This window comes from Glycine soja, chromosome 6, assembly GCF_004193775.1.
Source record: "Glycine soja cultivar W05 chromosome 6, ASM419377v2, whole genome shotgun sequence".
Taxonomy (NCBI): Eukaryota; Viridiplantae; Streptophyta; class Magnoliopsida; order Fabales; family Fabaceae; genus Glycine; species Glycine soja.
The window spans coordinates 9,125,545-9,151,217 of record NC_041007.1 but is presented as its reverse complement, the minus strand read 5'-3'; the positions used below and the strand labels follow the sequence as shown (position 1 = coordinate 9,151,217).

The window sequence follows — 25,673 nt, the reverse complement described above, 5'->3', positions numbered from 1 at the left end:
ATCGTGCTATATTTCTTACACCCAAAATCCAAGATGACAGAATCGGGGTTTGTTAATGGTTTATTGTTTCCGTTGATATAGCATGCTCAACTCAACATCTAATCAAACAAGGGAATGCTACATTTTTTTGCTTATATTATTTTAAAAGTTTAATTATACTTATGGTCATTTTATTATAATTTATCGCAAATTTTAGGTTTTGAATTTTTTTTACTCTAATAATGTTTCTCAAACTTTTTAATTGATTAAACAGATTAATTAAGTTCTCTGAGTTTCTCAATTTATATAATGATTGAAGAGTACTTTCACATGAATTAAAGTCCAAGATACAATGGTGGGATTTTTTGGTACACCAGTAACATGACGATGTGCGTTTGAGATGAGATTGTTGACTTTGACCAAAATATGATTGAAGTTAATTGAGGTGTACTTTTACATGTACTTATTTTTAAGATCTCCTGACAACAATCAAATTCTCTGCTATGGTAGAAACATCGTTAATAAGAGGTGGATACCTGCAAAATTAACTTTGATATTGAAGTCAATAAGAACTCTACAAAATAGTGATATATTGATTTTTTTTTTATAGTCATTTGAATTGGGTTGGATTCCTTGATACGAGGCCTAATGCCTCCCAAGAGCAATACTAATTTGTCTTGAGATAGCAATTAGGTAACTTTACTCGGAACTGATGCACGCCGTATATGATATACTATTTGCTAGTATATCTTACAACTTATACACCTAAGTGTTGTGAGCCAAAGTAGCTCTACTCATCAGGATTGGGTTTCTATATAGCCTAGTTTTAAACAGGTGGAATACGTAAAAAGGAAAGGAAAATTTACAGAGATTTAGAAGTTACCATAGTTTGTTGCAAATTAATTGGTCCATTGATTAACCTAATAGCTAAGCATTCCATTTTTCTTTCAAATAAGCTTATAAGTCTTCTTCAATGTTAAGGACTATAGAGCCCACTATAGAGCACATTTGGAATGGAATACTCCTTAAACTCCTTTTAGATGACTAAGTCGGTAAACGGGTCACTTTGTTATTTGTGTTAAAATTTACTACATGATAAATTGATGAAAATATTTGATTGATGTAATTTTAAAAATTGAGCAATTGATTGATGAAAATATTTGATTAAACTGGCACATAAATAATTAACAACAATTATTGTGTCCCTAAGTGAATGTTATATAACAAGAGTCATGCAATAATCATGAATTCCAATAAAACCGCTTGATTGTCTCAAGCTGATACGCATAATGCGAGTGACGTAGGCAGCAACATACGAGCTTCCTCTCAGTAGTTGTGGTTCAGATTGCAAAGCTTACCTCAAGTCAGACGGGGCATGATCATTTGGTTTGTTACTTTGTTAGTTGTTAGATTTAACTCTTCTTTCTACATAGAATTGCAAACATTAAGGAACATAGATCTAACGGCTTTTTTGGATCATTTGGGGATATTTTTTTTTAATGATCATATGAGAGTATTTTTTTTTTATTAACTTTTATTTAAGAATAAGTCCTGAATGTAGTTATGATTTTGTAAATTAAAATTGTATAAACATTTACGATTTCTAATTATAAAGTCATAATTATTTTTATGACTTATCTCCAAATAAGAATTAATTCAAAAATATTATCATTTGATAATTAAAAAAAGGTTACCCTCAAAATGATAAAATAACCTAGATCTAACTATTCTAAAGTAATAATTTATTTCAAAAAATAAAAAACTTAATTATTAATGATAAAGCTGAATGATTCATATTATTTTTTTTTAGGCAAAGAAATGCATTAATAAACGGTACCAGTGGTACCAAAAGTTGCAAAAATGCAGAGACATTGGTTATGCAATATATTTATCACAAAAGGTGAAATAAATATCAAATAATCAAAGTTGAGCCCACCAAAGTATAATTAAAACTGTATACATATATCTCCCAAACTCAAAAGATTGTGATTAATGCCTCCTATACCTTGGTTATGTAATATTATCTCTCTTAATTGGCATCTTTAAAATTTTAGAAAAATTAAGTTCTTTTAAACTTTAAACAAAGGTTTTTCTGTCCTTCTTTTTCTTTTAAGATTTAAGGAAACCTTTTAGAAATAAAAGAATTTATAGACTGCATAGGATTAAGATAGCTTCCATTTCTGTCATCAAATTCAATTTTAATTTCCTTTAAAGTTCAGTTACATATGCACTAAAAACCTAAGTTGCCTGGCATCGAAAAGGAGAAGGGATGACAGACATTTTCGTCTCATTCTGATCCATTAACTATTAAGTTGCGTTCATAATAATAGTTAGCGGCCGGAAACTTGGTCAGAAGACTAATTCTGGACATTTGATCTGTACGGTTTCATGAATGGATCGGAGAACAGCTTCAAAACCGCATCTCATATTATCATGCATGTATATGGTGTCATGCCAGCAGCTTTCAAAACCACATCCCATATTACCAAGCATGACGCATGTATCTTGTGTCATGACTCATGAGTTAGAATATGGGATTTTGATACAATGTTTCCCCTCCATATATACAACCCTGAAAATGGAATCTTCCCTGCCCATACATTAAATTTATGAATTCTATACTTAACGTATTATTTCTTAATTAAGATATGGATATTGTTGTTTTAATTCAGTATATATTCTGGCTGAGAATTATGAACTAATCCCACTGAGATGTTCTTAAAAGATTGATCTACATAGATATATGTATGAACATCGGATTCTTAATCAAATATTTGAAGAACTCAGTTATATATTATTTTAGTGTCACACCATATTGTTTTTTAATTAGCAAGATATAAATAAATATGTATGTCCTATTGTTTTTGCTTGAAAAATTAATATGTATCTTCCTGAATTTCTTTTGATGGTTTTATTAACATGTAAAACAATAATGCATCGTGTAGAAAGTTAATAAATATGTGCTTGCGCATGTATCATGTGAGATTCAACACATTAGTTTTTACATAAATCTATTAATTTTTCATATGGTAATTAAAAATATTACATAAATATATTAGTTTTCTATTGTATTACATGCTACATGCAATGCAAGTGCACGATTTATGAATATATTTATAATGTAATTAATAAAGTGTATGTTAATCAATATATTTATCAGAAGAAAATATGAAAATCTCCTTTCACTTATTTTCAGCATTTTTCTGAAGCGTTCAGATATTGATTTAAATGTTTCATGAAGAATTATTAAACATATGAAAAAATAGTATCATTGGATAAAATCTGACTGAGAGACTAGTTAATTTTTAATTTCAAAGATTAAATCTCCTTAATTAAAAAAAGTGTAAGACCTAATTTAATATATAAAAATAGATATGAATTGTCTTGTTAATTAACAATTATTATTCACAAGGACAAATGATTGTTATACGATAATGCACTGCATAATTGTTTGACCTCAGATATGCACTGTGGCTGTGGATAGATTACATACGAAAATTGTTTTTCAAATTATTTTTTATATGAATAATCATGGACGGAGCATAAATTTGTGGGTGTGATGGCCCACGAATTAAAGTTGGTGGTTTCGTGTTTGGATTCCATCTTGCAATCAGATTAAGGTTGGTGGAATCCCACCATACAAAACAATATTGGGAAAGCACTATGAAAAATAGATGTAGAACAAATCCTAATAGGTGGCATGGTGGGTTAAAGGGACCAAACTACATTCTCCTTCGCTAAACAGAGACATTACTGTATAATATATGCGGAGGTTCATTTCACATGGTGCATATTTCATTATGTTAATGTAATTAATTATCTCCCGACACATAAATATTATCGAGAAGCTATCAGGTGGTCAGAGTAGTCAACCATCACCCTTCGTTTGCAAAATCTATAATAGCTTTAACTAATTGTTCGCATTTTTACAAATTCTGGTTTAATTTACAGCGATTTATTCATATTCTTCCACCAAAGAAAGGAATATAAAATGCTAGCATGTATCAATCTGTCTGAAGTCAAATCTGTGCTGACAATTTGTATACAGATGCAATACAATGTCATTTGTCAACCTACCAGAAAAATATGGCATATGTATGTCATTAAGTTTTGTTAATTGTTATTCTTATAATAGTCGGAAAGAAATTAAAGACGATAAAAATTAACGTTATTAATATTTTCCATACTTTTTTTATAAAACTTTTCTATATATTTATGTTATCTTAAGAGGATATATCCAACAGGGAGTTAAAGATTAATATTCGAAAATATTGAAATACGTTTGAAGAATTCACTCCTCTAAACAAAATCCTTCAATTTACATATTTAAAGAACTTAATTGTTCGCTGCCATGTCACATTATATTGATTATGTTATATCTATTCTACTTTCTTGAAAGTTCGAACAATTCGTGTGGAAGGCAACTGGGACTACGTGATACACATTTACCACAAAGTGTCCACGTATTAATATATAGTAGTGATTAATGCAATGATCTTTTATAAAGAAACTGTATTTGTAAAATTAGTTTATATTAAAATATTTTATATATAATATAAAAAGAGAATGAGAAAAAAGTGCAAAATAAAATAATAAATATAATTAAAAAAGATAGAGAAAACATAATATAAAAGTATTGACAGAGTTTAATTTGATTATAAATTTTTTTATGCATTTATTTAATTAGAAATTATTCAAGATATGGTTTTTAAATAATTACTAAGTAAAAAAATTCAAATATATGTTCATCTATGATAAAATAATAGTGTAAAAAATATTTATACCGTTAATATTTTATAATTAAAAAATAATTCATAAATAATATGGTATAATAAACATTTTATTCTAATATTTTTTTAATAATTTAAATTAATTCTAATGATTAATGCATGCTAATAAAACTAATAAAAAATGATAACTCAATTACCTATACAAGTTTTTTTTAATTCTGGGATAAATGCAATGGCAAAACAAGCGAGGGTAAAGATTACATAAACAAAATGAGAATAATCCAGTTTTAAAATAGATATATTAATAGAATCTAATTAAATATTAATGTATAATATATAGATATTTTATATAACTTATGTTTTTAGAATTTTTAAATATGATTTTTTTTGGGTCATCAGAAGTATTTATTTATTTTGTTGATGATTAATATTTAAGGAGAACTTAACTATCTACTTTTAGAGGGATCTCTTTCAATCATTTTTTTTTTCGTTTATAAAATTGGAATTCCAAATCTTGTTTATAAGATTGGAGCTTAATTTCACTCAAATAAAAAAAAAATACATTGGTTTTCAAGCATTGGTTTCACGTTATTCTACAAAGGTTTTTGGTATCTGGTCACAAAATTTCTCAAATGCAGTATAGGAAGTGAAACATACATATGGAAAGTCTTTGGGGGTTGTGCTTTCGTTCGTGGAGTTGAAATAAACCTATAATAACAGGACGTCCATGTTAAAGTGAAAATGAGATGATCCAAACAGTAAATTTTAGATACTGACCAATAATTCGATCATCAACATACATAAAGGCAAAGCATTGATCATATTTGATAAAGGTAAAAACTTTACAAACTTTTGGACTGCTAATTTGTATGGACATGATAGTAACCAAATGCGGTTGTCGGCGTTGATCCGAATGATTGTTTTAGGTAACTATTTTTTTCATATTAAAGAGAATTGACCTGTGATCACTTAAACCTAACACTAGTGTAATAATTGGTATCTTTTACGTATGTTAAAGTTTATATATTTTATAATTTTTTAAATATGTTTCTTAATTATTTTTTAATTTTTAAAATACATGTTAGTTAATATTTACAAACATATATAAATAATTAGGAAAATTTGTATATATTCAAATTATTATACTTGCACATGTCTTATATTTGCACATCACTGTCAAGAGTTAACATGCATTGCTTAAAAGGTGCATAACATCCAAGTGTGAGTGAGTCAACAAACAGTAGTAACTCATTATTTACAAAAGATGAAGGCAACAACTAAAAATGTGGTATGCCTGATAAGCATGGTGAGCAAGGAGGAATACTCTTAGATGATAAGGAACATATAAGCACAACATGCAACAACTAACGCAATCACAGATAGGCATACTCAAAATGAATGAGAGAAGTAAAGGGAGTAAGGAATGCTGCTTCTTATGTAAACATGGAGTATCCAGAAGAGGAAAAACAAGAAGGTTGCTATGTAAAGAACGCTTCTTATTAGTGATAAAATTTAGTGACGAAAATACAATTTTCATCACTAATATTAGCAACAGTAAAATTTTAGAAATTAATTTTTAAAAATTATGTGTAAATTGATTCATCACTGAAATTAATGTTTTTGTAATAAGATTGCATGGATTACCTCGTAAGGAATACTTTTTTAACATTTTGAATTTGAAGGTCGACAATTGATTCTATATTAAGATGACATGAATGACACAAAGAACACACATTTTTTCTTACACTTCTATCTGTTTCTTAATTAGAAACTATGAATATTATATATCCATGAAGTGACTTTCATAACACTAAGGAAAATGTTAATAAACAAGGTAACGAGAGTGTTAAGAAACATATCATGTTCATCGCCCGTAATGATCAACCTTTGTCCTTGCATATAATTATTTAAAGTTAATTTTAAAAGGAGTTACGAAATAAAAGAAAGATAGGTTGGGCATTACAAGAACATAGTTATAATGCATTCCTTTGTTTCACATTCTTAGCAATATATTAATTGTCCTTTAGTTCTTATTTTTAAAGAGAATATTGTACTTTAGTTCTATTATTACTACAAATGAATATTAAAATTAAAAGGTAGTTCTCTATATATATATACATACGGTGTTTAGAAAAAATAAATTTATCGTGGGGATAAATTCCCCGTAATGACCAACCTCTGTCATTGCACATAATTTATAAACATGAGTTTTAAGAAATAAAAGAAAGACATTATGTTCTTGTAATGCATCTCTTTTCTTTAACATTTTTAGCAGTATCTTGTACTTTATATAGTTCTATTATTCCCCAAACGAATATTAAAACTAAAAGGATTGTAATAAAGTAATTAAAATAGCATCCATGATTTGATTCTACTCCATTTCATTATTGTTTTAGATTAATTTCATTATTTAAAATGATCTATTATATATTTATTTTGGAAATAAATAAAAAATATCTAAAATATATGGTAAATAAACATAGTTAATTCAAATATATAAATAAATAATACAAGGGGAAAAATATTGAAGGAGGAATTTTTTTTAAAAAATAGCTAATTTTAAAAATATAGATACGTTGAAATGTGATACGACAAAGGAAATTTAATAGATTTTATTGAAATTGAAATTTAAGGGAAAAAGGAAATGATAACGTAAAAAATGAAAAATAAAACTAATTTAATACTCTTAACGATACTGATCACATTCTCGTTCTCGTAAAACAGAAGATGAGTTACACTATTTTGTAGAAATTTGTACAAACGTGATTGTTGGGAGCGGATTCAGATCCTTTGCAAAAATAAAATAAAATTATATATAAGTAATTATTTTTTTAACTCCAAAGCATATGCATAGGGATGAAAATGGATATAATCCTATAGGATCATCCTTATATTCATCTTTTAAAAAAAACTCCTACTTGATTCCATACTCACACAAGTAACAATTATAATTCCTATCTCTTGAGTTCCTATATATTCATATTTACACTCATAATCCATACTTACTACAAGTTTATAAATAAACAAATATATGTATTAATTATAAAATTACTACAAATAAATTAAAAATTCACTCTTAAATTATCACATGACATTAAAAACATTCACATATAATATTAAAAATAAATAAATATAACATGATTCCTCCAAAATAAACAATATTAAAAAAATAATCATTCAGCATACCAATCCTTAACATTAATATTTTAATCGCTTAACAAAAATTCTAATTAAACTTAAACATTATGTAATGACAATACTCTCTAAGATTTATCAACAAAATTATAAATTTATACATAAAAATAAATAATAATTCAATATTTTTAAATGGAGTGAAACAAATATAATATAATATATGTTAAATCTATAAAACAATATTCAGGATTTTGAAGTCAATCCAAAATCAAAATGATACTTGAAAGCCGATGAATAATACAGGCCTCAACATAAAAGTATTTATATAAAATTTACAAACCAAAATCATAATTATACTCTGTTATCCCAACATAAAATGAAATAAAATCAATATAACACATCCTTAATTTAATAACCTCAGTTACAACATCAATACTTGAATTAAAAAACATCAATTGTGACTTTAAAATACCAATTAAATTAGAAAAATATAATTAACTTTTTCCAAAAAAAAATATATAATATAAATTATTTACTTAAATAACATATTTGATTATATATATATATATATATATGGGGTGTGTGGGACGGAGTAAATATTATAACATCTGCACTTATTCCCACAAAAAATTACAATAAATATCCACCCTCATTTCGAATGTTATTAAGTAGATAATTATCCTCACTCTTGTAAATATTTTTGTATATGCTCATAGGATCGGGATTCATCTTGTCATCATTAGATTCCTACATCTATAATCCATTCTTTTTTTTTTAAAAAAAAATCCATCCTCCTTTGATAAAGAAGATGGAAATAGTAAAGATGAAAATAGGAGCGAGATTTTTGAATTGTTCACGATGGAATCGCGCCACTTCAATTTTAATAGTTAATAATTAACTTCAATTTTAATAGTTAATAATTAATACAAGTTGACAGTTATTCACATTTTAATTATTCTTTTGGGTTCATGACAGACTGACAGGTATCGTATTCCTAATAGAATAACAAAATTTATTCTCGTTCTAGAACTCTCAACCGAAATTGGGATCATGAATTTGATACTTATGGTACTGTTTCAGATCTCTTAATTAGATTATGCTAGAATTAAAAAGTGTTCTTAATTAATTATGCTAGACACTGGGAGTACTTTAATTTATAGAATTATATATTAATAGAATGTTCTTAATTAAAGAATTAAAAAGTAAAGTGTTTATAAATGGAAAAATATAATATTTAATATTTTAATGTATTTTACTGTAATTATAAAAAAAATATTTTTAATGATTCCATTAGCACTAGGATACTTGTTAGTAAAATTAAGTTTATTAAATCATTCAAAAATATATTGGAGCCACCTCTTCTAAAAAAAAGTTTTTTTTATCAAATAACATTTTAAGCCTTACCCACAAAAAAATGGCGTAACACACGTGGAAATTATAATGTCATAATGTTATGATTTCTTTGGTCATTTCCGACAATGCAAATAACTTTTATATTCAAGATATTATTGATAAATAAAACATTAATTAACCTTATTACCACTTTTTATATATATATATATATATATATATATATATATATATATTTTGTCCAATCCAACCTTATGAGAAAAACACCTTGTCTTGTTATAAAACTTACATTCAACCCATTTCATGTCTTGGTTATAACAAATTATGTAATTATCAATACAATAATGAATCATTCCAATCTTCAATCTCAGCAATGACATCAGCTTATTTACTAAGCAATAGTTTATTGATGAACAAGCTATTTTCGTGGAATAATTTAAAAAATCTTATACATTTTTGTGGAACATTCCAATCCCATTTCATGTTAACACGTGTGTATATATAATATAACTCATGTGAGTTACGTAATAACAATCATTATATTACGATTAAAAAATAATAGATGATTGAAATTAAAATATTAAAATAAAATCTAATATAACTATTAAATCTCTAAAATATTTATTAAACAAATCACATCCTAAAATATCTCAATTATCGTTAATGTATTACCATAATTGTCACTACTTTTGTCGACATAACCATCATCACCACAATCGTCGTCGTCACCACTTATGCCGCCATGATTGTGATCATCTTACCACCACTGCCAAGGTGACGGCAGGAACGACAACGATCATGACAATAGAGGTCGTGACAGTTGATGGTTGATGATGACGGAACAAATATGGTAATGGCTGCACAATTATCATAGTGGTGATAACAACAATCATGATGGTAATAGATTAATTGAGATATTTTAGAGAATGATAAATGAGATCTATATAGATTTGTTTGATCTTTTAAAGATTTGATGATATATTAAATTTAATTTGAAGTTTTAAATATTTTAATCTCAATCATTTATTATTTATAATCTTGATCCAATGGTTATTATTAGTTATTCTTATGTTCTCACATAAGATAGTGTTATCATAGGAGTCATGCTATATATATATATATATATATTCAGAATTTAGTTTCCAGAACTATAATTTTATGTTTCAAAAACTAAAACCTCAAATAGTAATTAATTAAGTATAAAGTATCAACTACGCTTTGAAATTTAGTTTCCGAAACATAAAATGTGTTGATTCTCATGATACTGGTGGCGAACACAACGTCCTCTGAAGTCTGAAGATGTATTAAGGCTAGAAGGGATGTAAGGGCTAAAGGTAGAGCTTTCTCCTTTCAAATTGAATTCGGAGTCAAATATAGGGTAATTTTATTATCCCTAGCTCCTTTTGGTTTTTCTTAATTCAGCTTCCTACCCCTTTTTTTTCTTTGATTTGACATTGGTTTTGGATGGTGTTATTGCTTTTGCATCTTTCGAACAACAATTTATGTTATACGTAAGTTATTTTTTCTTCTTTAAAATTTGTTTATTTGCTTCTCACTCTCAAAATTTGTTTCGTAGAAGAGTTTTCTCATTTCTGGTCTGTGATATTGAAGTTTAATTGTGATCTGTCCGTTTGTATAGGTGGTATGACGGTGCACCCCATGACCTCACTAATACTTGGGCCTTCTCATGACCTTTGGGCTTTTCTATCGTGTTTATACGCCTAACTAATAAACAAGTGGGATAATGGGAGGGTTCCTTTGTTTGCCTCCATTGGTGTTTTTTTTTCCATTTTAGGTGGCTCTTCCATCTCGTTAGTGAGAGTTTTAAACTTTTAGTTTGTTTGTTTGTCAATGGGGCCTCCTATCCTTTATGCAACACACTTCTCTCTTTCAAAATGAATTTTTAGAGCCTCTTTTGCAACAATATTCAAACTATATTAGTTCTTTTTTAGGCAGAACTGCTCTACTTAATTTGTTGCCTTTAAGCAAGCTTCATTTGCACAACACTGATTTATTCATGTTCATTGTGGGTTGTTTTGTATCGTCTTGATTTGATTTGAGTTGCTTTTGGACAAGTGTTGATCCAGAAAGAATAACAAAGGGAAGAAAAAAAATGAAGAAAAGTCTAGGGCTCTATCATGTTTATTTTGTAATTGTAGGATGATTTTTGTGTTGTAAATAGTCATAGGATTGCTAATATATATGTAGCTATTTAGCTTTAATTTGGGTGTGCGTAGCGTGTCTGAGTTGCTAGTGTTTGTTTGTTGTGCATTATTGGGACATTCTTTATTTAGCATTTTACGCTCGCGTAATGTTGTTGGGTATTTTCAATTAATGGTATTTTGAATAAAAAAAAAAAGAAACAAGTGGGATAGATCTGGATGCCTAATATATGTATTGGAAATATATGATTAAATTTGTATTAAAATCTCAAACCTTAAAACGGAATACCTTTTTTTAAAAAAAAAAAAATGGAATACTCAAAAGTTGAATATGTAAGCTAATTAGTCAGAAGTTTTGTATATATGGTGAATCGAAAGCAAATCAGGTCACTCATCAATAATGACGCAAATCTAAGTGACCACTATTTATATGATAGATTCCATCGATCGTCATGCCACTTATCCCACTAATTGCATGGTTCAACATGTTCATGACATTGACCTCAGAATTTTGGATCAGTGTGAATAATCGTACGGGGATGCTACACCAATTTCTAATTCAACAAAGAGGCCTGCTTAGTTTTGCTGACTTTCTCATTGATATTGTGCCTTCCACATCACTTCTTTCACCATGGTGGTGGACTATAATCAAGCCTTATTATTGATGTGAAAAATATAATTAACCCTTATTATCATTGGTATCATTCTTAGGAGCTGTGACCGGTAGTTGCCGTTGGTCTTCAGGAGAAGTATCCTTTGTAAGGGACGGTGGCATTGGTCTTCCGTGGCATTCTTTATATTTTCCCCACACAACAAGATAGAGCCCAAGAACCACAACTATCGCTCCAATAATACTGATATCATTCAAATTCAGCAGAAAAATAAGGGAGATGAGGTCAATGTATTCTTAAAAGAGAGAAAAAGAGGGACAATTAAGATGAGAATCGTATTGAATTGATGCGTATTTGCTAGTTAATTTGTAGTACCTTCCAAGGTAGAGTTGTTCAGATAGGACTATGCAGGCCAAGGTGGTAATAATGATCATACGCAGGGGATTAAAAGCAGTCACAATAACTGGGCCCATTGATTTTATGACCATGCCTTGTATGTAATACTGAACTCCAGATGTAACTATTCCCTGTAATAAGTTAAGATAAGGTTAAATAGATAAAAAATAACCATGTACGAATACAATAACATATATATATATATATACACACACACACATAGGTAAATTATGCTAACCCAGTGCGGACGCTGGTTAAAGAACTAAATTAAAAGGAAAAAAAGCACCAACCGCGTAAGCAGGAGCAAAGAGTCGAGTATCCCAACCAAGGGCCCAGGTATGAGGATGGTGGCGTTCAGCGATGGCTGCTACAACAGAGCTTTGAAGTGCACCAACAAAGCAAACCCAAGTGGCCAGCGACATCTCTGTTGGGTATTTTCTCAATGTTATGGTCTACATATAAATCACCAAACCATGCATCATTTCCCTTAGGATATCAATAGATATGTGATCTTATTTGATCTTTAAAATTAAAATAGTAGGAAGTTGGAACTATATATATACTATACGTACATATGTTCCATATATTGCCACCTGCATCAACTTACTTGTAATATGTAAAACGCAGAAAAGCCGGCACAACCAATGAGGAGGAAACATGTCCCCAGGATCCAGTGGTTACCAGTGGGGCTGTTCACATTCTCGGGTTGGCCAGCATGGCTAGTTGAAGATCCCATGACACTAACTATGGGACCTTTGTATAGTGCCATTAGCAAGGTGCCTCCAAAAGTTACTATTGTTCCAATCACTTTAGCTTGACATGCTACTTCCTTCATCTTCATGTGCTCCAATCTGTTCAGTATAATAAATTTTACGTGTATGATTCTCTGTGTTCCTTGACAAACAGAAACTAAATTCTTTTTTTGTGCTTTTGTCTTGCTTACATATGCACATGTTTAACTCTGTTTTGTGATTTAGATCCGAAGAAAAGAATCAGTAGATTGTACATATTTTAAAGTCAACTTACTTTAGAAGTCTTTGATAAAAAAATTATTAATTAATATTAAGTATATATGTGCAATAATTTCTATTTCTTATTGATAATAGAGTTGTTATTTTTTAATATGCAAAAATATTTTTGAATCTTTTAGCACTCCACTATAAAATAGAGAATTAATGGGTTTTTTTTTCATTGTTGACTCTTTAATTTGAGTAAAAATATTGACTATTAACTCTTGCCATGAATAATCAATATTAAAATATAAATATCTATTGTTATATTTTATGTAGATAAATTTGTTCTACAAATAGCCAATGAGATGAATTAACGAGTGACAATAATAATAAAGCGAGTATCTATGAGTTTTATGAATAGTTGGGAATCTAATCATGCCCACGTTATTACCTATTCATGTTCCATAAATAAAAGGGTAGAAAATAGATTCATTATTTTATCTTAAATACCATTAAATCATCTAAACTCAATTCGTAACATGTTTTAATCAGGGAAAAAGTTTTATTTTCCCATCCCTAGATAAGGAGACTGGAATTTACAGTTCGTTTTTTTTTTCAAAGTTTTTCTTTTTCTCTTTTTAAATTAAGAAAAATGATACATAAAGGTTAATAAGAAAGGACATCACTTCGTTCCAAGGTTACGTCATATCAAGTTTCAAAAAATAATTTAACGTTACATGTAACTGATAAATCTGAATTAAGGTTAGCATTGAAAATTAGATTTTAAAAGATTTATTTTTTAAAATAATAAATTAAAATCGATTTAATGTTCTATTTACAAATATTATATAAGTGTCATAATTTAAAAATAATAAAATATAGCTTTTTTTCTTTTCTTTTTTAAATCATATATATTCTAATACGTATATAGTACTAAAAAGTTAGCACCTGTGCGACTTGAACCTAAACTTTTCTAATGTTGAGTTTGGATAGATTCTTTGGAATCATGTAAAGAACATTAGGCGCGACATAAAATTAGATTATCTGTATTTTCTATCTTTCATATTTTGTTTCTTCTCTTCTAAACATCCCATATACTACTATATATAAATGAAGAGTTTTGATTAACGTACAAAACTGGAGTGGACCATCGTTTGTAGAGTCTTTAGTATTTATTGTATAATCTTTTTGTATCGTTTAATTGACGTACGCAACTTACTTTAGAATGACTGCCATAACAAAAGTAACAGAGGGTGCGGAGTTCATCACAGCAGATAGGAACGACGCCGACGTGAATTTCATGCCCAAGAGTGCGAAGCACTGATCCAGTATTATTCTGTATGCAACACCATATAGTTAATTTAATTAACCATGTGTATCTAAAGGAGTTACACTAAATACATAATAACAAACTGGAATTTGAATATCGTATTAATATTTTTTTGTCTATCCATATTATATTTAATGTAGTTGTATATTTACAAATAGAATCTAAGATCACAGCTGTAACAATTGTATGTAAATTAATCCACGTGTTCAATGATAATATCATATTAATTTTAACTTCTTATAAGGGTAAGAAAATCATTACTCGAAGAAAGCCAGCGCCATAATCTCAGAAAATATCCGGACAGTCATCTTGGGCCTAACCTTCCTGCAAAAACAATATTTCTTTTAGTAGAGCTGAATATTCTTCATGGGATGTATCTTTATTTCTACTTTAGAACAGAAAACATTACACGCAAAAAAGTATATATTATATTAAATGATGTATGTGCATGGTTGTTGTTAATTAATTACATGAATGAGTATGAGAAGTAAGGTGAAAGAGACCTTTCAAGAACAAATGCGAAGGGAGCAAGAGTTATAGAGGCGATGGCATTACGGTAGACAATGAACACGTAATGACTCATACCCTTCTTTATAGCATCCATGGCAAATATGAACATTCCTGCAGACCCAAATTGAACTGCCAATAACATCAGATAGGGCTTTGCATTTGTGAACCACGTACCCATCTTAATAATCTTATGTGTGTGAGAAGTGAAATATCTTATGCTTGCTTTTGTTTATCTGCAATGTTCAGTGCGAAAGCAGGCATGGCCGTCTTAATATTTATACCCAACCGGTGAATATATTTAATAAAAGACAAATAATCCAAAAAAGTTGCTTAATATTCTCTACATTATACGATCCCAGCAGCAGTAAGATTAAAAAGCGAAAGTAAACCGTGTGCTGACTAATCATCCAAGAGGGATTGTTAGTGTGCGTAAAATTTCCGCAATTAGGTTCGGCTTGGTAGAATCCCACTGATGATCAAAATAATATCTCATTTTCTTTTTAAGCAAATTGTTATTAAGAAACAGAGCATAAAGAATACCCTAACTCATATACAAAATATTTACTAGACTCAATTGGAGATGTGAAATAAACAAAACTACAGGTTCCATGCACTAATTAGAAAAAAGAATAAAGAACATTATTCTTAGAGCCTTAGTGGCCTGCAATAATGTTCGAGATCTACTCATGTTTATGAGGTTCATGATATTTTTTTATGATGCAGGGCTTTTGACTTTTTCATGAACAAAGGTCAGATAGTCATCTCATATAATGAATTTGACATACCGTATTTTCAATTTAAGCGTATTTTTTACTAATGAATTTGTTAACTTATCCGGAAAAGAAATCAAATATAAAGTACTACTGAAATTAAAAGGAATATTTAAGTACAGTATATCTATTCAGAATTTGCTGAAAAAAAAAAGTACAGTATATTATTATGCATAATTTAAGTAAACGATATCATAACATGTCATATATTATTGTGCATTTTGATCTGCACTAACCATGGCTCATATCATAGCATGTCATATATTAAAAGATTCACGTCCCATTACAGAGTGTACCTACTCTAGAACCCTAGGTACCACACTACCACATATCCTCTCTTCCCTCTTTATTTCCACCTGTCCCTTAAGGACTAAACACCAATATTTTATTCACTAGTTTTATTAATTTTTTAGAGAGAAATTTATCCTAACTAAAATAGTTTTAAATTTTATTTTCCTTTTAAATTTCATGAAACCATCACTTTGCTCTCAATTTTACGTAATTTTTTTTATTAAATGGTTATAATTTATTATTTACGATATTATTATATTTAGTATTAATAATTATTTCAATGTCTCATTTATTTAGTAAATGATTTATTTGTTTTAAATGTTAGATATTAATCACCAAGTCATTAGTTCGAGTGATATTGAACTCAGTCAAAAATATGATTACATAAGAATATCACACTAAAAATGATCAGTCAGATTTTTCGATATAGATATAGATTAATCATTATCAAATATGATAGATACTCTATACCAATATTATAGATACCAAAAAAACAAATAAAAATGTTTCATATTAACTATTTCTAACATGGGTTAATAATAATGAGATTTTAAGGCTCAAATCTGAAAATGGACCTCACTCTTTAATCTAATCATTCTTTTAAAAATGTATATATTTTTACCAAGTTAATGTGACCCAAGTTAAAAAGCTCCAAAGTTCTCATAATATATATTGTTATATTTAATCATCATGAATTTTTTTATTTCTCTATAAAAAAATTATAATTATTATTATTGTTATTATTATTATTATTATTATGCTGTTGCAATTAATTAAATTAATAAGTTTGGGCTCTTAAGTCTTAGTGTCCGGCCCAAATAGTATTCCGTTCTCTTAAGATCTCCGTTCTTACACTGATCCGGTACAGCAAGGCCTAAGAAGGGGAGTTTTACATTTTTTCCGCGACCCACATCGCAACTGTCTTCTTCCTTGCTTCCCGGTGATTCCAATTTCATTTTCTTCTCATTCACAAATATTTTTTCAATTAATTAGAAAAAAAAACCGACAAAAACTCTCTGTACGTGATCACTCCCCCACCAACCACACACATGTAAAGTAAACATAATTTTTTTTTAAGTAGTCATATTATCATAACTGATCACTTTTTAATCTTCACCATTCATATATAAACCTATGATCCAAATTAGCCTTGGCGATTAAATTTAGCATACCAATGTCTTTTTATTTGTCTCAATTAGTATTTTTGTCTTATATATCTACTGCGTATAACCATTATTACCAATGCTTCATCTGCATATGTAAAAGAGATTTTTAACAAAGATACTTTATTTAGATCTTTGCAGCTATCTATGTGCATAAAATATTTTTTATTGGGATATTCCATGTATATATGTTTCCTCTGAAGAACATTAGAAACAGAAGTAGAAAAAAATATAAAATAGCTATAGTGATTGTCTACATTTAAATTTAAGTGATCTGATCTGACTATAGCCAAACTGAAAAAGAGATCCTTTTGGTTTTAAACGTACTCTTAATAACACTAAAACCTTGAAAAGGAGTTCAAACTTTGCAGAGTAATCATGTACTTATCTATTGTCTCGGAGATCATGCAAATATAGTAGTGGGGAGCATAACAAACCAAAAGAAGGCAAAAGACGCATATAGATTGATTAAACAAGATTTTAGTTCTTGCTTTGTTGACGAAAATAGCTAAGGAGTTGAAATGGTGGACCAAGAAAGAAAATTAAAGATCAAAATAAAATTATAAAATCATAAACCACAAATCAAAGTAATACTTATAGCTTCCTAACTACTACAAAAATAATCTTTAACATTTAATTTAACACACTCTACAAAGTTTTACATATTTCCGTAATGTATATGTAAATGCCAAAGATTAGTAAAATTTCTATCATTAATTTAAATAAACAAATTATTAGTTAGCCGTTAACGTCGAGTTTGTAAAATTTGAACACAGTTCATTTAAATAATCACACAAAATCTTTTTTTTTTTTATGAACGCACACACGATCTCAAACTTCAACTTGTTAATTTAATTAAATAAAAAATCTTGATTGAACATTTAATGTGTTGAATATTTAATCAAGGACCATTGAATTTTGGAGGTATAATGTGAGACTTTTAGAGACTTTGATTCTCTAGATTCTATGATCACTTTGATCACAGTATCAACATGTATGTTGAATTTTTTATTATTTTCAATGAGATGCACCATGTATGAAGTAATGAGTTTATATATATCATCATAGAAATAGATTCCTTAGTTGCTAACCACCTGATTGGGCAACACTCATCTTGGTTTCATCCATTTGTGACAATAATTATATTTATTAAGTCACTCTTAGTTCTCCAATGAAAAGTTTGTATCATCCACACTTTACATGAAGCGAATGTTTATGTTGATATTCTTGCCAAGAAGAAAAATTTCACCAATATGCCATTGGTCACGTTATAACTTTCTCTTTCCACTTATAATCTGCTTTTTTCTTTTCTTTGTTAATAAAAGAATAATTTACAAATAATTCAACTTATTTACACGCTTACCTATAAGGCTGCAAATCTTACGTAGGATGAAGAGAATACAATCATAGGTGGTGCAATGAATAAAAGAGGGAAAAAAAAGAACAACTTAAATTTGGTGACTTTGTGAAAGAAAAATCACGTAAAATTTCCTCAATTTAGTCCATTAGATAAATTTGATGGCTCGAATTTTGCCACTAATTTTAGAATTATTTTAATTTAATTATTAATGTAGTTTTTATATTTTGGGTTTACTATCATTTTGATTCTTAAACTTTTTAGGGTTTGTGTTTTTAATTTTTAGTCTAAATTTTGATTGATATATCAAAATCTGTGAATTTTTTTATCCGTAACCACTTTTATAAACAACTTTAATTGTCAAGGAACCTATCTTTCGCATAAAGTTAATTACAATGCCATTGGAATAATTTTATCTATTATCTCATTTTCTTGTAGTGATGCATGAGTTCATGAAAGGGGTTTCCCAGTGGGTGACTTATTATTAAAGTTTAAGGTCTAGTTTGAATAATTTTTTAATAAGTATTTATAAGAAAACAAATAAAAAAATGAAATATGTTTTTCTCTTAAACTTGAATTAGTTTATGCATAAGTTAAAAAATATTTTTTTAAAAAAATCAATGAAAGAATTTCTATATATTAGCTTTTAAAAAAATTATTTCATTTGTTTCCTTATAGAAAAAAAAATTATCACAACAAAATCTAATGTGATTGGTCCAATTCTACTAGTGGTGTGACGGCGGGTGCACTCTTCCATGACCTCACTAACCAGTACTTCGGCCTTTAGTTTTGTTCGGAATATTTTGGTACGAAAAGTGTGCGTTCTTATGGCCTTAGGGCTTTTCTACCGTGTTTTTATGCAGAAATAAACAAGTGGCCTGGGATGGGATAGAGGTGGATCGATTCTTAATACATGTGCTGGAAATGTATGATTAGACTTGTATTAGAAATTAGCATCTCAAACAAATGGAATAGATTTTCTCGAATCGAATACTGAAAAGTTAAATACGGAAGCAAATAAATAAGCCAGAAACTCAATATATATTGTATGGTGAATCGAAAGCAAATCAGATCACACACACACACACATATATATAATATGATGCAACTCTAAGTGACCACGACTTATATAATAAGTTCCATCGATCGTCATGCCACCTACAATTGTATGGTATAACAAGTGCATGACATTGACCTTAGAATCTTTATATCTATCAATGTACGGGAATGCCACTCCAATGCCTAACTCAACAAAACTGAAGGCTTACTAAATTTTGCTGATTTTCCCATTTTGTTATATTATGCCTTCCACATAACTCTTCTCATCATGGCGAAAATAACTAAGCCTTATTATTGATGTAAAGAAAAAGTTAAGTCTTATTATCATTCCTAGTAGCTGTGACCGGTAGCTGCCGTTGGTCTTCTGGAGGGTTATCATTTGCAGAGGACGGTGGCATTGATCTTCCGTGGCATTCCTTATATTTTCCCCACACAACAAGATAGAGCCCAAGAACCACAACTGTTGCTCCAATAATACTGATATCATTCAAATTCAGCACAAACATAGGAAAAAATTCGGTCAATATATTCTTAAATGATAAAAAAAAAGAAGGGAAAGTTAAGATGAGAGAGTATATATTGAGTTGTAGCATTCGCTAGTAAATTTGTAGTACCTTCCGAGGTAGAGTTGTTCAGATAGGACTATGCAGGCCAAGGTAGTAATAATGATCATACGCAGGGGATTAAAAGCTGTCACAATAACTGGACCCATAAGTTTTATGACCACGCCTTGTATGTAATATTGAACTCCAGATGAAACTATTCCCTGTAATCAATTAAGACAAGGTAACAAAAAATAAAAAAATCATGGCTGCAATTATTAATTATACAACTTTGATAAGTACGTTATCTTTCATTTTCGGCTCAAATAGTTGTGATAGAATAGATACTTATTACTGTACGTAGTTACTACCGCACTATGTATCCAATTCAAAAGCACTAACCGCGTAAGCAGGAGCAAAGAGTCGTGTATCCCAACCAAGGGCCCAGGCATGAAGATGGTGGCGTTCTACGAAGACTGCTACAATAGAACTTTGAAGTGCACCAACAAAGCAAATCCAAGTGGCCAGGGACATCTCTGCTGGGTATTTTCTCAATGTTATGACCTACAATTATAATAACCAAATAATGCATCATGGCCTATATACATATATGTTACGTATATTTTCCCTAGCAGCAACTTACTTGTAATATGTAAAACGCAGAAAAGCCTGCACAACCAATAAGGAGGAAACATGTCCCTATGATCCAGTGGTTACCGCTGGGGTTGGTGACATTCTCAGGTTGGCCAGCGTGGCTGGCTGAAGACCTCATAACACTAAGTACTGGGCCTTTGTATATTGCCATTAGCAAGGTCCCTCCAAAAGTGATTACCGTGCCAATCACTTTGGCTTGACATGTTACCTCTTTGATCTTCATGTGCTCCAATCTATTCAGTATAATAAATTAGATGTATCGTTTTTTTATCAACAAAAAAAATATTATTTGTTAATTTTTGTTTGTGGAAAAATTTAAATTGATGATCTCTTTCGTTCTTATTTTTATTCAATTACCAAATCAATCTTATAAATATATTGTGTATGAACCTGTTATAATATCAATTATTATATTTATCAACTCTATATTGATTTTTTTTTATATCGGACTCTGCCAAATTTATCTCTATATATCCTGGCTAAAACTTATGGTGTTCCCTCGGTCACTATAATTTCAGAGCTTTTATATTTCATAAATATTAATTCAACTTCTATCCCATGCACTAACTACATAGGTTAACAAATAGAAAATTTTAATGTAATAAATAATTTTAATTTGTTAGTCATGGGTTCGAATCCGGAAACAGCCTTTTTGTATATGCAAGGATAAGGCTGCGTACAATATCCCTCCCCCATACTTTCGCATAGCGAAGAGCCTCTGAGCAATGGGGTACGCTAGTTTATTGATAAAATAGTTCCTTTTTAATAGAAAAATATTTTTGAACCTTTAAGCACTTGGCGAATAAAATAGAAAATTAATATTGTTTTTTCTTCTATTTTTGACTCTTTAATTTGAGTTTAAATATTGATTATTAACTGTTCCGATGAATGATCAATATTTAAAATATAAAATGTATTTAATTGTTGAGTCTTTCTTATGCACACCTTGTGCTCATTTTAAAGACATTTTCTAATTTAGCAATGAAATTGTTTTGCTTATAAAAAATATATTAAATATAAAATATTAGTTGTGACTTTTTTTTTAAAAAAAATGTTTCATTTCATAAAGATAAATTGTTTCTACAAATACCCATTGTCAAGTATATATATAAGAAGGAGATAAGGAGTAACAATGACAATGAGACAAGATAGGTATAGATTAATAGTAATCTCTTGTCTTATAGCCGTTTGAGCAATAAGCAGGTATCTATGTATATGAGGGAATTTATAAATATTTATGCATATTTTTTAAAATATATTTTTTTAGAAATAAAAAATAAAACAAAAAAGAACTTAAATTCATTAATGCTTGGTAGCATACATATACTAATTAAACACGTACTGTCAAACTCTTGAGTCTTGATATATGTTTAAGAGGCATAATTATTTGTTAACAACATCTGACGTTATGTTTCGAATATATTCTCTACCATATAAGTAAAAAAACTAATGTACTAAAAAAAGATATTCTCAAACATATTACTCTAAAATTAGTACCTATGTGACTTAAACCTAAACTTTTAGACTGTTGTGTTTAAAACAATGGAACAAAATTTTGTGAAAAAATGAAAAGAAAAAAAATATTTTTAAAATATATTGTTTTCTTCTTTTATCTTTCTATTTTTCTTCTTCAACTAAATGTAAAGATACATTATTATCCTCCTAAACATCCATATATAAGTTAAGAGTTTCGACTAACCAATCACGGGTGGACGATTTTGTTAGTCTTTTGTATGTATTATATACTCTATTAATACTTATTATTATTATTTGAATAAATTATATTGGCATTCCTTATATTTTCATCATATTTCTTCTGATTTTTTTTTCACTTTTATACTAACCCTCTTTATTATTATTTAAAAAACATTACATTAACACCCTTTATACATTATATTAACTCTTCTTAATTGTTTAAAGAAACATTATACTATATATTCTTGTAAGAGAGATTTCTCCAAACGTTAGAAAAACAAGAGAGTTGTGTGCATTCTCAAGAAATAATAGGAATGTGAGATAATTCACTCTTTTTTTTTATCTTTCTTTCTATTATATTATATCACATATTGTACTTACACTTTTATATCTTCAATTTATCTTTCTTTCTCTAAATATTGAATAAAGTTTGGTGTACATTTATACCTTGGATTGATGTTTTGTTCGAAAATTAGTACAATTAAATTTGGGTTTTTCTTTTGTCATTTGATTGACTACTTACTTTAGAATGACAGCCAACAAAAAAGTAACAGAGGGTGCGGAGTTCATCACAGCAGATAGGAAAGATGCCGACGTGAATTTCATGCCCAACAGGGCAAAGCATTGATCCAGTATTATTCTGTATGCAACACCATATAATTAATTTAATTAACCATGTGTATCTAAAGGAGTTACACTAAATACATAATAAAAACTGGAATTTGAATTTTCATATTTATATGTAAGCATAAGATAATCATTAATTACTCGAAGAAAGCCAGCACCATAATCTCTGAAAATATCCGGACAGTCATCTTGGGCCTAACTTTCCTGCATAAACATCATTTCTTTTAGTTGAGCTGAATATGCTTCATTTTAACTTCATTTCTACTTCAGAACAGAAAGTGTTACACGCAAAATAACACCGAAACTGAATTAAAGACTACATATTAAATCATGTATACGCATGCATGCATGCATGTATGCATGATGTTCAATTAATTGTTCATTATGGGAGGTAAGGGGAAGAGACCTTTCAAGAACAAATGCAAAGGGAGCGAGAGTTACAGAGGCGATGACATTACGGTAGACGGTGAACACGTAATGACTCATACCCTTCTTGATGGCATCCATGGCAAATATGAACATTCCTGCAGACCCAAATTGAACCGCCAATAACAGCAAATACGGCTTTGCATTTCTCAACCACGTACGCATCTTATTCTTATTATTCCTCCCTCTCTCTCTCTGGTGAACACTACGTGTGTGACAAGTGATTGAAATTGCTTTTGATTATCTGCAATGTACTGCAAAACCAATGCTGGCCATCTTAATATTTATACCCAACCGGTGAATATGTTTTTTTTTTAATAATAAATTTATATATATAGTCGAAAAAGTTGCTTAATAATAATATTCTCTACTTTATATGTTCCCGGCAGCGCTTAGATTAAAAAGGGAAATAAACAACAGTGAGCTGAGTACATCCAATTGAGGGGTGATCAGTGAGCGTATAATATCCGCAATAAGGTTCGGCTCTATCCCACTATTCTAAATGACATTTCTGTGTTTTTAATTTCGGTTCTTTAAAAGAATTTAATTTAGGAAAACTATTTATTTTTTAAACTAATTTATAATAGATATTTTTAATGTATAAAAATATTATAATTATAATTTTATATATATATATATATATATATATATCATATTTTATTTTAAGATAAACAATTTATATTGTGATATAATGTTACTTTTAACCGTTGATAATTTATTTTAAAAATATTGAACTTTAATTTAAAATTGAAGATCGAAAAATAAATTAAAAAGAGAAAAAAGCTGAAAAAACTAAAAACATTATGGTTGAAGAAAATTTCCTAAAAACACTTTAATTAAATATTTAATAATAGCTCCTAAAAATACTCTTGTTAATAAATTAGATAATAATTTTAATAAAAATAATTATATATATATATATATATATATATATATATATATATATATATTGTATTACAATCTTAAAATACTTAAAAAAAAAAAAGATAATGTTCCAAAAGTACTATAAGATAGATGCATAACAAATCATACGAGGGGACATGGTGTGTTAAAAGGGTACAAAGCATATTCTCTCTCTCTATATATAAAAACAATGACATTAGCCTCTTTCTCTTTATATATATGCCTCTGAAATGTGTACATCAACGAATGCAGATCCACAGTAGTAAAATAATGTAATATTTAGTAAAGTAACTAAACTATTGGTAAGTTTAACACCTAAAATGTAGACCTAACCGTATCAGATCAATTCTTTATATATACCTATATTTATTCTATTTCATATACTTTATTATAAATAAATAGATCAGTAGGCAGCGATACTGCAAGTAAACTATGATCTTCTGTCTTCATAGAACTTACATGCATAACTATTTATAAAAAGTACTTCCCAAAGAAATTTTGTTTTTTTTCTTAACATTTTAGAATATCATTTTGTATTTAAGAAAATATTTTTCAGAATGTTATGAAAAACATCCAAAAAATTCCAACAGAACACGAGGAGTATTAAAAATCTCATACAAGTGATAAATTGTACAATAGTGAAACAATTGAAATAGAGAAAATATATAATTGATATTGGTCTTTCATTTTAAATGATTCTAAAGGTGTTCCGCAACAACTCGAAGTTTGGACGATGAAAAAACTTTAATGATAATGCAAGAGACTAAGCAAGGGAGGAATAAAGAGAGATCAAAGATCAAAAGGGATGAAGAGAGTGTGATGTAAAAGAAAAAAGAATGTGTTATTGCTATTAAAAAAATGAGTGTGTTAGTTGGGTTGAAAAGGGAAAGATTATTAAAGTAATTTAATTTTAGAAAAAGTGGAAGAGTGTGTACTCAGAAAAAAAGGGAGTGGATATTTTGAACTAATAGGCCTCTATGCTTTACAATGGGGCCATATGATAAGTTTCTTCTCACAATTACTATATATA

The 25,673-nt window shown here is 28.7% G+C and overlaps 2 protein-coding genes across 2 annotated transcripts; both read right to left on the bottom strand.

Annotated features, from left to right (window-relative positions):
- Window positions 1-11,659: 11,659 nt before the first annotated feature.
- Window positions 11,660-15,394, bottom strand: LOC114415401 (WAT1-related protein At4g08290-like). The gene is made up of 7 exons (XM_028380072.1): window positions 15,150-15,394; window positions 14,908-14,970; window positions 14,536-14,652; window positions 12,971-13,214; window positions 12,654-12,815; window positions 12,343-12,494; window positions 11,660-12,210 (listed from the first exon to the last, which is right to left on the bottom strand). Exons 1-7 carry the CDS (start codon window positions 15,332-15,334, stop codon window positions 12,036-12,038), a joined length of 1,098 nt encoding a protein of 365 aa, XP_028235873.1. The 5' UTR covers window positions 15,335-15,394; the 3' UTR covers window positions 11,660-12,035.
- A 4,377-nt stretch (window positions 15,395-19,771) lies between these two features.
- On the bottom strand, window positions 19,772-24,043 carry LOC114414009 (WAT1-related protein At4g08290-like). The gene is made up of 7 exons (XM_028378388.1): window positions 23,721-24,043; window positions 23,456-23,518; window positions 23,211-23,327; window positions 20,982-21,225; window positions 20,741-20,902; window positions 20,411-20,562; window positions 19,772-20,273 (listed from the first exon to the last, which is right to left on the bottom strand). The coding sequence occupies exons 1-7, from the start codon at window positions 23,903-23,905 to the stop codon at window positions 20,108-20,110; spliced, it is 1,089 nt and encodes a 362-aa protein (XP_028234189.1). The 5' UTR covers window positions 23,906-24,043; the 3' UTR covers window positions 19,772-20,107.
- Between the last annotated feature and the right edge of the window lie 1,630 nt (window positions 24,044-25,673).